Source organism: Macrobrachium nipponense, chromosome 3, assembly GCF_015104395.2.
Source record: "Macrobrachium nipponense isolate FS-2020 chromosome 3, ASM1510439v2, whole genome shotgun sequence".
Classification (NCBI taxonomy): domain Eukaryota; kingdom Metazoa; phylum Arthropoda; class Malacostraca; order Decapoda; family Palaemonidae; genus Macrobrachium; species Macrobrachium nipponense.
The window spans coordinates 134,734,199-134,748,292 of record NC_087202.1 but is presented as its reverse complement, the minus strand read 5'-3'; the positions used below and the strand labels follow the sequence as shown (position 1 = coordinate 134,748,292).

The 14,094-nt window shown below is 38.9% G+C and overlaps 2 protein-coding genes across 5 annotated transcripts in view; one reads left to right on the top strand and one right to left on the bottom strand.

Moving 5' to 3' along the window:
- Nucleotides 1-6,546, bottom strand: part of LOC135222075 (alpha-(1,6)-fucosyltransferase-like) — a 458,798-nt gene extending 452,252 nt beyond the window's left edge. Inside the window, exon 1 of the mRNA XM_064260244.1 lies at nt 6,397-6,546. The gene's annotated coding sequence lies outside the window, so the exon portion shown is untranslated. The remainder of the gene's footprint in view (nt 1-6,396) is intronic.
- A 5,008-nt stretch (nt 6,547-11,554) lies between these two features.
- LOC135222074 (SH2/SH3 adapter protein dreadlocks-like) overlaps nt 11,555-14,094 on the top strand; it is a 146,963-nt gene continuing 144,423 nt past the window's right edge. For 2 of the 4 annotated variants that reach the window (XM_064260236.1, XM_064260235.1), the window contains exon 1: nt 11,854-12,002. In XM_064260236.1, the coding sequence (XP_064116306.1) occupies nt 11,975-12,002 (28 nt within the window). In that variant the 5' untranslated portion in view covers nt 11,854-11,974. Of the gene's footprint in view, nt 11,712-11,853; nt 12,003-14,094 lie in introns of those variants that run through there. The other 2 variants (XM_064260237.1, XM_064260238.1) reach the window with 2 other exon arrangements.

Here is a 14,094-nt window from a genome sequence, read left to right as displayed (position 1 = left end):
GTTAGGCATACGTTTCCAAAACAAACCTGCTCGTCTACGTTAAACACTTGCTGAGCAAGAATACCCCCTCCTTAATTATCTCAGACAACGCTTTAGGAAATTAACTCGCTGCTTTCTCATCCCCACTAGCAGCTTCACCTTGCACTTTAAGGTTATGGGTAATTGGCCGAGCCTTAAATCGCATAAACCAACCCCTACTAGCCACAAACTCTTCACTTTCACCTTCCCTCCCTCCCCCTTTTCTTTTTTCAACGCTTCAAACAATCTTTTCGCCTTCTCCTGAATCACCATAAGGCTGACTGGGATACGCCGTTGATTTTGGTCTTCCAACCAAAGCACCAATAACCTTTCCATTTCAATTATTAGACCACTACGCTGCTTAGTTATCACTGGTCGCTTTCATAGGAGCAGATCCTTTTTTCACATGTCAACGATGCGCTCTTTATCTTTGATAATGGTAGCAACGGTCGAACAAAAGGCTAAGGCCAAGCGAGCGGCCAATGTTTGTTGGCGTTTTTTCCCTTCTCAGATCGCTTTATAATGTCCACTTTAATTTCCATGGTGATGGCCTTTCTTTTCTTCGATGCACTACCATCAGAAGAGTCCGCCTTGCGCTTGGGAGCCATAACAAGAGCAAAAAGTTTAACAAAAACGATACAACACGAGGGAGAGAGAGGCAGTGTAAACAACCAAAATGGCGTATGGGCCGAGGAATGAGCGTAGCGAAGCGACGCCGTCCTCTCCCCACAAAGCGTATTCTTCCGCCGTGCGCCCGAAACTAGTTCGCGTTGTTTTACGTCGCTTACGACGCTAAACCGCGTAAGACGGAACGACGCAAAATATTATTTTTTATATTTTTATGGGGCGCGTTCGTAAACCACGAAACATCGTAAGTCGAGACCGGCGTAACCCGAGGACTTACTGTATTTCTAAAGTAGATAAAATCAAATGTTTCTAACGTTTTTCGTACATCTGGCTGCCGAAAACCATAGAGGAACGAATACGGAAAAGTGCATAGAGAACGACTACGTTTTTTTTTTTTTTTTTGCTTTTTGTTTTTGCTAGCACTTTTCATTGATTTCAGTCTTTATTAGTATTTTGAATTTCTTTAATAATCGTATGCCAGAAATAAATGTAACCTTTAATGTTTGCAAGCTTTAATGTTTGCATGCTAAGAATGCAAAATCATCGTTGCCACATTAGTGGAGGTTCACACATACGCCGTTCCATTATTATAAACTGTTTCCATGAATTCTAGTTGTCATAGTAATGCAATAATGATAAAATTGCTTTAATATTTATGTATATATACTTCCAATAACATAGCCTAATTTCACCAATTTCAACGTTTTGTATGTAGTCTTTATACCCAATGGCAACAGAGAGAGAGAGAGAGAGAGAGAGGAGAGAGAGGAGAGAGAGAGAGAGAGAGGAGAGAGAGAGAAAGGCAAGGCGGAGGAACGAAGAAGAAAAGGGATGGCGGTGGGATGGAAGGGGGGGGGGGGGGGGGGGTGGGTGGGGAGAGGGTAGGTGGAGCTTTATACGCGTGTTCGTATCCATTTCTGCATAATGGAGTTTTTGTCTCTTGGTACAAGGACAAGTGTCGTTATTCTTTACGATTAGTGATTCACGATACCCTTATAAATTACGGCACTGGGTGTAATGCACTATAGCAAAATCTCGTTCTGTACGAGTGTTCGTTACAGAAATAGGTATTGCCCAAAACGTGCTTGCACTGTCTCTGAAACCCATAGTAAACATGCTGCTTAGTTGTCAATCAAGTTTTTATAACCAAGTATTTTTTACTAGCTAGCTATTGAATAAATTTGTATTTTTCTCAGTCAAAACATATGCCCCTCAAAGCTAACTCCCATGGACCGAAAACGATTGCGTCAACACTACGGCGATAATCCAGCAGTAAAACATCTTCATATATCCAAAAAGTAAATAATAAAGATATATATGCGCATTACGATTATAACAATTACATGTATAGCTGATAACAATCTGCATGAATAACTGGTAAAACTGTTCTGCAATGACAGTTGAGTATAGCAATTATTTACAATAGGTACGAAAGTCAAGATGTCGTGACGTCATAATACAGAACTTAAAGAACGTTCTAATTCAGAAAAATAATTACTTAAATTTGAGTCAGAGTCGAGTACTTTTCAATAACGAATATTTTCAAATTAATTAATCATCATAAATATGTAAAATATTGATGTTTTACTACTTATTTAAAAATTAGCTAAGAGCACGCCTCTCGTCATCTTCTACCAAAACAGCTGTTTACTCCTGGCTTTGTTGGTGAGAAATCGTGTTTCGATTGTTGTGATAAAAGTGCTCCAGCGTCTGTGGTACAAAGTGGTGTGCGGATTTATCACAGGAAATGGAAAGTTTGTTGACACAAGCGACTCCGTAAACCATCAAGATGGCGTCAATCTTCGAAACATTTTTAGTTGTAAGTAAAAATTCTAAAGCGTTTGGTGAGATTTCCACTGCCGTGGGGCGCCATTTCAGTACCCCTCTGTTTAAATCTTAAAATTTGGCCTTAATTTCTAAACTTTGGAGAAAAAATAGGGGGAAACAATCAGTACAGGCCAACCCTCATCACGGTAGACGGGTCTTATTCACTCGATATTTAATTGGTGAAACATGAATACAATTGCAACTCTAAGCATACCATTTAAAAGACTGAAGTTTCGTCAACATATTGTGATATATGAAAGCCCCATACGAACTAAAATAAGCATGTGAGCTCTTCGTAAAATATGTTTTCAAGGCAGTTTTGAAATCCAATATGGCCGGGCGGTACGTTTTTCATGGACGGTTCTCATCAGTGACGGACACATCTTCCCCAGCCTTCCCCAAAAAAGCACTCATTTGAACAATGTTAGCGTATGTATGTAACGTTTATTGATCTTACTCAAGATTGCAGTTGTAATCAGCACAATAAAAACAAAACATTTTGTTGCCTTATATTAGTGAAGTATGAAACTTGTTATTCCCGGGGGGTTATGGTTGGAACTGAATTCATTCTTACTTGTAATCGGCGGCGTTTTTATCCTTACTGCCATCACAACTGAAACTCCACAGTGCTTATTTGATTGTTATTATACACATTTTGGTCTCAGTTCACTCCACATTGCACTTAAACCGTTGCTGTTCCTGGTTTCTAAGCGCGCGCGCCATAAACACAATTACAAATAGCAGACGACGACAGACGACGACAGACGCGAAAATCAAAGACTACGAAACTGCAAAGTTTTATTCCCTAAACTGTTTACTTTATCGTTATTTAGTTTAAATTTACATGTTATTTAAAAATTTTGATTTAATTCATGTATATTATCCCTTTTTTGCAACCAAATTACCCCGAAAAATTACAGATATTCTAACGTAGATAAAATCAAATGTTTTCTAACGTTTTCGTACATCTGGCTGCCGAAAACCATAGAGGAACGAATACGGAAAAGTGCATAGAGGAACGACTACGTTTTTTTTTTTGTTTTTTTTTTTTTGCTTTTTTGTTTTTGCTAGCACTTTTCATTGATTTCAGTCTTTATTAGTATTTTGAATTTCTTAAATAATCGTATGCCAGAAATAAATGTAACCTTTAATGTTTGCATGCTTTAATGTTTGCATGCTAAGAATGGCAAATCATCGTTGCCACATTAGTGGAGGCTTCACACATACGCCGTTCCATATCTGTTAAGCGTCCGCCCCTGATGAGCTCGCTGCTAACGTACCGTCACGCTTTTTGTAATCAGCGATCATAGCACTGATGATAGTTTTTCAAAGTTAATATTGATTTTTATGCTTGTTATTCATACTGTAATTAACTGTAGGAAATTCTCTCTCTCTCTCTCTCTCTCTCTCTCTCTCTCTCTCTATCTCTCTCTCTCTCTCTCTCTCTCGGAGTCCAGTCACTCGGCAAAGAAAAGTCTCTTCACTCCCGCAATTGGAGAAAAGTTTGTATCATCACTGGAGGATTCAGAACTAGAGCTCTCATCATCAATAGGTTATCAATATCACAATCCTCATCTAGTATTTGATTGATCTCACCTAAAGAAATATGCCTCCTCTTTGGGACATTCATTGTGAAGACGCGAAATCCCAATTTGTCTCGATAAACGCCCGAAGCGTATTGAAAGAAACCAACAGGGACAGGCAGTTTTCTAGCATAAGCGACCAACAGGAAAGAGTTTGCCAGGCTGGAATAAGTTTCCCATGTGCTGAGAGTGTTACCAAATGATGTTCCTACACTTTCTATACGAGTAAACGTATTATTACGGGGCTGACGGCTTGACAAGCACAGTTAAAGTCTTGAACGTAATATCCCGTTGAAGGCGCTACCGAGTAGATCGCGGTAAACGTATTATACGTGGGTGACGCTTAACAGGTTATAAACTGTTTTCCATGAATTCTAGTTGTCATAGTAATGCAATAATGATAAAATTGGCTAATATTATGTATATATACTTCCAATACATAGCCTAATTTCACCAATTTCAACGTTTTGTGTGTAGTCTTATACCCAGTTTGGAGGGTCAACACATACCGAATGGCAAACAGAGAGAGAGAGAGAGAGAGAGAGAGAGAGAGAGAGAGAGAGAGAGAGAGAGAGAGAGAGAAAAGGAAGGCGGAGGAACGAAGAAGAAAAGGGATGGCGGTGGAGGGGGGGGGGGGGTTGGGGAGAGGGTAGGTGGAGCTTTATACGCGTGTTCGTATCCATTTCTGCATAATGGAGTTTTGTCTCTTGGTACAAGGACAAGTGTCGTTATTCTTTACGATTAGTGATTCACGATACCCTTATAAATTACGGCACTGGGTGTAATGCACTATAGCAAAATCTCGTTCTGTTAAGAGTGTTCGTTACAGAAATAGGTATTGCCAAAAACGTGCTTGCACTGTCTCTGAAACCCATAGTAGACATGCTGCTTAGTTGTCAATCAAGTTTTTTATAACCAAGTATTTTTTACAAGCTAGCTATTGAATAAATTTGTATTTTTCTCAGTCAAAACATATGCCCCTCAATGCTAACTTTCCTCTTTTAACGACTTTCTGGTCATGCAAATTCGGCGGCCCATAATTTCTTATGGTGCGAAAACAGACAAGAGGCCATGGACCGAAAACGATTGCGTCACACTACGGCGATAATCCAGCAGTAAAAACATCTTCATATATCCAAAAGTAAATAATAAAGATATATATGCGCATTACGATTATAACAATTACATGTATAGCTGATAACAATCTGCATGAATAACTGGTAAACTGTTCTGCAATGACAGTTGAGTATAGCAATAATTATACAATAGGTACGAAAGTCAAGATGTCGTGACGTCATAATACAGAACTGAAAGAACGTTCTAATTCAGAAAAATAATTACTTAAAATTTGAGTCAGAGTCGAGTTACTTTTTCAATAACGAATATTTTCAAATTAATCATCATAAATATGTAAATATGATGTTTTTACTACTTATTAAAAATTTTTGCCAAGAAGGCACGCTTCTCGTCATCTCTACCCCAACAGCTGTTACGCCTGGCTTGTTGTTGATGAGAAATCGTTGTTTCGATTGTTGTGATAAAAGTGCTCCAGCGTCTGTGGGTACAAGTGGTGTGCGGATTTATCACAGGAAATGGGAGGTTAGTTTATTGACACAAAGCTACTCCGTAAACATCGAGATGGCGTCAATCTTCTAAATACCTCGAGTTGTAAGTAAAAATGTTGAACGCGTTTTGGTGGATTTCCACTGCCGTGGGGGCGCCATTTTCAGTACCCTCTGTTAAATCTGTTTAAATCTTAAAATTTGGCATAATTTCTAACTTTGGGGGAAAATACTTACTTCGAAAGGAGAGTAGAGGTCTTAGCTCCGTTTCTCACAACAACAAGTCGCGACTGATGCCCATCTCGGGTGTCAGGACGCGTTATAATGTACTTTTTCGGAGGGTGGCTTGCACTGATGGTAGCTGGCCTGCGGTGGCCTGCTTTGATGTTTTACCCTAACTTACTTCGAAAGGAGAGTAGAGGTCTTTAGCTTCCGTTTCTCACCACAACAAGTCGCGACTGATGCCCATCTCGAGTGTCAGGACGCGGTTATAATGTACTTTTTCGGAGGGTGGCAAACATTGATTGTAGGTGGCCTGGTTGGCCTGCTGTGGTAATCTACCCTAATGTATCAACTTCTTATTTTATAAAATAATATTCATTTTTCAATGGCAGGATAAGTTAAAAATATGCAACAGCATGTTTTACTTCGCACAAACCCACTGATTGACAATTCAATTCGCGAAAGGTTGGTAACACCCTCCAGCGAAGACACCCACATCTCGCCTAACCTCGGCCTATGGTAGCCCCTATTTTCTGCACAAAATTCTGGTTACTCACCACTTCAGTTCCGCCGGTCTCCCTTTCAAATCACAAATTCCCAGTTGAATTTGACTGCGCGATAAGGAATCCAACGTAAATACACTTTTATCAATGATTATGAGTGTAACCACTGGGCTCGTAACTCACAAGGCCAATCAACAATATCCCCCGAAGTACGTGATCTTTGTTTACGTTTGGAGGGGGAATCTGAAAGCGCCTGGATCCCCAATCTGTGGCTTGGCGCTTTCCAAGACCTTATACTTTCTCAGGATTTCATTTCATCTATAAGAGCCTGTCTGTTAGAGAAAACTTAGTGAAGAGGGAGACTCCTTTATTAAGAGACCGACTACCCAAAAAATGCATGTGCTCATTGAGGAAAACCATTCAGTTTTAAGCGTCACAGTAGACAGAGTTCGATGTGACTAGAATTAACAAGGAATATTTGTGATTAAAATGTTTAATTCAAACTAGTATAGTAGTTTTTTTTACTTAAGGATATAAATTTTCAATGCTTTGAACGTTTCTGACATTCTGTTTCGTTAGCAAATGACCTAAACAACCACACCGAACAACCTAACCTAGGTGTACGAAGTCCTTTACCTTAGCCCATGATACTAGCCTGAAAACATTCCATGAACTTACCTGATCCCAAATGAGGATCATCAATAGAATGAACGCCCTTGTATTTCACTTGTTTTATTTTCCCCACTTTCACACAGTGGTCCCCTGAATTGTAAGAAGCATGGTTGAGGCCCACTATATCTGAAAAGCACTCATTTTCTGACAAAGAGAATGTCAGAAGCGTTAAAACACATATTAAACATAGGATAATGATATTTTCAATTTCAAGTCCAAAATACAATACAGTTTTAAGGTAAAATAATGCCCTATCTATTGCTAAAACTATAGTGTACTAAACTATTATACTTTAATTCATGTGATAAAATGAATCTCATATGCAAAGCACCACATGGAAAAGGAAACACTAGGTATGAATCTTGACCGGTCTTAGCTTGAAAACTAATTTCGAAACCAGTTACTGGTCAGGCTTTATACACCGTGTTTCAGTGCACCTGCAGTAGGCTGCATTTGTGTGTATACGAGTCATTATGAATTTAAGCACAAATTCACATGTTCATTATTAGAGTAATTTTGATTCTTTATACTAGGAAGACTGAAACTTTCAATCTCTCTTGTAAAAAAAAAAATAATAAAGATTTTCCTATTTTCTCTTTGCTATGAAAATGGAGATGTGGCAATTAATATAAAGATCTCCGTGTGGTTCTTCGTGTTACTCAGAGGAACAGAACCAGATAAGAAGATAACTAACCAAATAATGCGATTGAACTTTCCTGAAATGTAAAGACAGAAATTTACTGAATGGCTGGCGGAGGGCACTGAAATCACGATCTCTCACGCTTAATAGCTATCAGTTTGCTTCCTTTCTAATAAGTCTTTTGCTTCATCTATCAAGCACCTTTTAAGTCTTTCTCTCCTCCTTTCAACTCCACTCCCGAATTATACTGTCTTTTCACCCCCATCTATCATCCTCCAATCTCTCCACACGAACGAACAATATCAAAACAGCCCGATCCATCCTTTTACCTCCACTGACCTTTTCATTGCTTCTTTTACCTGCCTCAACATTTCTCAACCCTTCAATTCTCCGTAGACCACCTATGCTGCGAAAACGAGACATCTCAGCAGTTACAATATCTTTTACATTCACATTCAACATCCACACTTCACTTCCATAAACGAGGGTTGGTTAAAACTCGTTCGCGCTTTGCAGCTTTGGTTTCCATAGATCCTCTAAGCCTCTTATCAACCTTTATGTGCATATTCTTCCTGCATGTCTTGATTCTCTTATTATGTAAATTGTCTCTTCCCTGTTCCTACCATTCTATTTCACACTTATTCTCAAATACCTATAAAAACCAATTGCTTTCATTCCTCCATCATCCATGTTGACATTTAATACTCCATATTCCGAGTTTCTATTTATCATCCTACCTTTACTCTTGCTCACATTTCCTTTCAACTGTTAGCTCTTGCTCACATTAACTTTCAAGTTTTAGCTCTTGCAAACAATCAGACTTTCTTAGTAGTTTCTGCAGTTTCTCTCCACTGTCTTTAGACAGTGCTGTACCACCTGCATTCCGGTCTCATTTTCTGATCCCATCTTTAACACTAACATCTATTGTTCTTTCCCTGACTTCTCACATCACCCCAGTCATAAAAGTACTAGACGGCCAAGGTCTAAGGACAAATAACACAAACCTTTCATATGAAACCAGTCACTCTCTTGTCTACATATTGTAACACTTGTTTTGCTCTCATCATAGGAACTTTTAATAGATCTTACTAATTTATCTTCCGCACAATACATCCTTACCGTTCTCCACATTGCCTCACAATTAATTGTGGGTCTTTGTATGCAATGTTCTGTTTTTCACTTTACTTTCATACTTTCACATAGCTTTCTCATAACCAGCACTCGACCTACTCCCCCCCTTTTCATTGTCTAAGTCCTCAATTTCCTCTGTTATCAGTCCTTCTCGCATTAATGGTACTTTCTCGATCAACATGCCACCATTCACATTCCCTGGTATATCAAATAAGTTCCATAGTCTCCTCTGTTGCCTTAATGTTTATGCCAAGGAAACATAAGCTCTGTCATCCATTCCTTTGTATCATTTCACTCATCCAGGTATACCTTACACTTCTTGGATTCTTGGTCAGTCAGTCACACTTTCACTACTGTACCGCATCATCCCCCTTATAATTCCATCAGCTCGTCGGGTCTTCTGTTTTTCAGCCTTTTAAAGATCCATTATTGGTGTCCACAACAGTCAGTTTCACTGGTATCCGCTAATCTGTTATCTGTCAGTTTTTTCCACCTCTTGCCAATAACGACCCGTGTGAAAGCTTCCCTGTGGCTTTGTTAATATCTTACCAGTTATACAAAAGCTGTTTTAACGATATGACATATCTGTGTTATCATGTAGTAGAGAATGGCGTTTATTATAAAGTAAGATGATGGGTCTGCTGGATTTTACAGATTATGCTGAAGTTAAGAGTTTAATTTAACACACATTGAAGGGACTTTCGAACGCTAGATGTTCAAATTACCCTGAAAGGTGCAAAACGAACTTTAACAGATGTCACAACTTTGAGATATTCAAGAAAAAATGAAAGAAATGCTTATTCAGATGCTGGTGCGGCATAAAAGAACAAGTTATTCGAGAGAGCGGTAGCCTACAGCAAACAGATAACAATGTAGGCCTACAGATGGACCAGATGATGCCCGTTAGGTCACATTTATCCGAGATGTTCAGAAGTCTGTTTATTGTGGGATATATTTTACCTTGATCAAATGGTGTCATCCACCAGCCTATTGGAAAAAGCGATATTTGTTTTGTGGTTGTTCAAACACAGCTTTCAACCCAATTTGAACGTGTGGGTGGTGCAGTTTGTTAATTTTTGTAATTTGCACCCCAGCTGGGTCTCTTGCAGAAAGTTCCCAAAGATGGCCTTACTTGTAAGAGGCAAATCTATTTTGGTCATGGGTCATAGAATATTATTGGAAATTTCCATGTCTTTGCAAGATACAAAAAAAGTAGTCCAGAAAAACTGAGTCATACCAAAATGCAAAGGTAACGACGATGTCAATGAAATTTGGTGCTGGCACAGATGACTTATAAGCCTCAATTTGGACTACTTAGTGCGAGAACGTTTCCTGATACCCTGAAATAGAATAGCGCCCACAACAGTTCCTGAAAAAATAATATAAAAATTAAATGAATAACTGAATATAAATAAAACAAAAGTCTATCTTCCTTATAGCACTTGACATCTCCGGGAATTCATGCGAGATCTTTTCTCTGCGACAGCCAGTCTAAAACTGAGTGGTTTGATAAAATGGTCTTGCATGTGAAGGTTTGCAGACCAGTTTGATCAAATCAGTTTGTCAAATTCATTCTTTAAAAAAATGAATATTCAAGGGAGTTTGAAGAGGTGTCTTGGGTTCAAAAGATTTATTTTTAAAAAATGGTAACGATCAGCACAGGTAAGCTCCAACTACTGGGATTTTTTTCTTTGCAATTAGTATTTTCGTCTGATAAACTTCCCAATGTAAATGTCAGGTTGACGTCCAAACCAGTAACATTTATTTTTGGAAGTCCTACCGGATTTCATTCTGTCCATCAGGTGGACCTGTCTTAAATTTGCCAATAGTTCATTTCTAGAAAGTCTTGCCCGTGTACATTTTGTCAGATGTCTCATTTCATTATGAAATCTCTTCCGTGTGAATTCTTTGTAAGGCCACACCCAGTGACTATTTTAGGTATACTAATGAATCATACCTCTATGCTACTCATAGCTGTCATAAACGTCTCCATGTACTGTGCAGATCTTGATATAGTATTGCGAAATTCCAGATAGGATTGGGTGTGGGTGAAAGTACAATTGTGAAACATATTGTTGCTTGTCCTTAGATTTAATCATTCTTCTGTTTTCATTAGCCATAAAAGGGAAGTTTTAGTTACGTTCTAAAATAATAGTACATGCAGCTGGATAGTAACGATAATTAGACTGATTCATGGAGTTAATATTCCTCGTCAATTTCAAGTAAAAACAGCAAATTTTGCGGCATGTCTGAACTCTGAAGCTTCATTCAGTCATCTTTCTCAGAGAAAACGGAGTTGAATGTCTTGATGCAATGGTAAACAAAACTATAGAAATCAGGAGAATGTCCATTCATTTTATGAGACGGATAATCAAAATGATTTCAAGCACCGCTCAAATTCATTCCAAAAAAGGAAGAGGTTTTATTCATGAGAAGAAACTTTCTAGACGATTATTTTTCGTTCATTCTTGCATTTACTCGTTGTTTTTCCCGAGAACCAGAGTGATGAGCTTAACGCAGATCGCGCTGATTAGCACAGTTAAGTACAAACAAGCCACTATTGTGTCAAAAGGAAACCAAAATCGCACAGACAATATCGATTACGAAAAGTTTAGGAACATCTGCTTTCATTGGCAATCAAGTTATTATAAAGAATCTACCCCGGGCCATATCGATGGTGGATTTCGGAAACAGCGGAGCATCGGAACACCACAAGTGGCTTAAGTGGGGGAGGTCTGGGCGCCATAAGGGATCGGAGCCGACTCCGACTTTGTTTACCGCCAGGGGATCGGGACCGCGAAATCTGTCTGCTACGACCTCGCCGTCTATATTATTATCCAAACATCCAGTGATATGTATTAGGCTAAGCTGTGCGAATTTTCGTGAATTGTTGGGAATGTTGTAATCATGTCCAGCTTAAAACTAGGTAAGTGGAGATCGGTGTGTGAAAGTGGACCCTGGGGGGAAGATCACGTCTCGCAAGGGGCGTCAATGCCAGGGAAAAGAGGCGTGGGAAGATGCTGCTTCGCTGTTTTTGTTACCTAGTTAGGGACTCGGCTAGATGAATCATGTTCCTTTAGGCCAGGGGAGACTAGACGTCTTCTCAAAATATCCGTCGACGGGGCTTCGTGTCGAGGTGTCATCCCCTCAAAGTGTCATCTTCGTCGACTGAAGTTGCTGCCCGTGTTGATGGAATGCAATGCTTTTGACAATACCGGTAACATATGACGTGGATGGAGCTTCGAGTCTAGCCTTAGCCCAGGCTTCGTGAGTCTGACGAGACTTAGGCCTATTATCCTTCACAATTCCACGTTTATATTTGTGTTTGTGGTTTTGTATGTTGGTTGCGTATGTGTTCTTCCAGAAGCAGCATAGTTTAGGTTGTTATTTATCCTGTAATTGAAAGATATGCCTTACGGTAGGTCACTCGAGGTCAGACAAAGGTACGAAAGAAATGCCAGTCTCTGTGTCTCGAAAATGAAGTGTGGTATTTAGTTGTTCTTAGCCTATCATAGCCTATTGCCCTATGCTTAAGATTTTGTGACCCTCATTTTTAACCTTGGGAAGCCTTAAATTCAGACTACATGATAATTATTTCCTATCTCTAGCTATTTCAGTTCCACCTTCCTTGCCTCTATTTTGCTGTCCAACCTCTCCCAACTGGCTAATACATCTGTTGCAGTTTCCAGTTTCATCTTAAGTCTTGTACATTATCTCCTTTATTTATTTATTTATTTTTTATTTATTTTTGATCTCCTGATCTTAAATACCTCAAGCAGTGAATGACAGAGAAGTGCACTTGTGCTTTGCTTTATGTCAGAGAAGTGTCATAGTTTTTAATTCATTAGATTAGCCAACACTTGTCCAAGTATAAGATAATACTTATAAAGGAAGAATTTTGTTGCTCTAGCTACATACAAGATTAAATGAGGCTAATAATTCACATCTGGAATGTTTTAAGTGATAGGCTAGTACATGTGCATTATAGGGAAACTGGAAGAAACGTGGACTAGTGTAGGTGAACAGGCTTAAATACTGGCCTTTAATACTAGTACTGTATATCCATTGTTGTATTAGGAAATTAAAGCTCAATGATTGACAGCTTTTGGAGGGTCCTTGGAAATTTGACATTAGTTGTTTTTGTTGGAAGGGAAGGTAGATCTATATCAAGTAAAGCTTACTTTATTTAAGTAGTACAATTAAAAATGATATGGTATTTCTACAGAAGCAGTCCGCACGGACTGCAAGGAGCATAACTCCGGATACAACATCCACTAGGGAATGGGGGCCGTCCAATGTATTTCGCCGTGTTTAGTACTGGCCCCTGCAATTAATTACAGTTGTCCGAATAAATATTACTTAAAATTCTTGTTCAGCAGGTAAAACTGCATTAGAAAAACGCGGTAGATCTAGGGTACCTATCCGCGGCGGCCCAGACTATGGCAGTTGCGGTTTTTCTACTGAACAATTATTTTAAGTAATATTTATTCGGACAACTGTAATTAACCCCCAGGGGCCAGTACTAAACACAGGCGAAATACATTAGGACGTCCCCAATCCCTAGTGGATGTTGTATCCGCGGTTACGTTTCTTGCAGGGTAATTCTATAGAATAGTTCCGCACGAGCTGCTAGGAACGTAACCGAGGATACGACATCCACTAGGGATTGGGGCGTCCAGTGTATTTCGGTGTGTTTTAGTACTGGCCCTGGGGGTTAAATTACAATCGTCCAAATAAATATTACTTTAAATTCTTGTTCAGTAAGTAAAATAACATAGGAAAATGTCAATTGCCATAGTCTAGGCCACCGCGGATTGCTTCTGTAGAAATACCAAAACTGCAACTGCCATAGTCTAGGCCACTGCGGATAAGTACCCTAGATCTACTAGCGATATGTATATCTACTGAACATACAACCTATTCATGATATACATAATGGCTATTTTTATTTTTGCTTTATTATACTAGACAAGACAGGTTAAAATGATATATATTGTGTGCATTTTTTTCTATGCCAAGTTTCTCCTTGTGTTTTTATCATGTGCTACCCATTTTTTAGGTAGGCACTGCAATCAGACTAGCCTAAATTTGATGTATCATGATTGTGTAGATATTGAGGCTGGAAATGCAGTTTATATTTTTTTTATCATTGGATTATAAAGATATAGATTCATGTCATTATTAATTATTCACAAATGAACTAAATATTGGTCCTGATCAATAATTAGCAGTTTGGTTGTAACAGTACCTAGTATGTGTAGGAGTATCATAGGTCCAGTTAGTGAATGTAAGTATTTGTTACTATAATG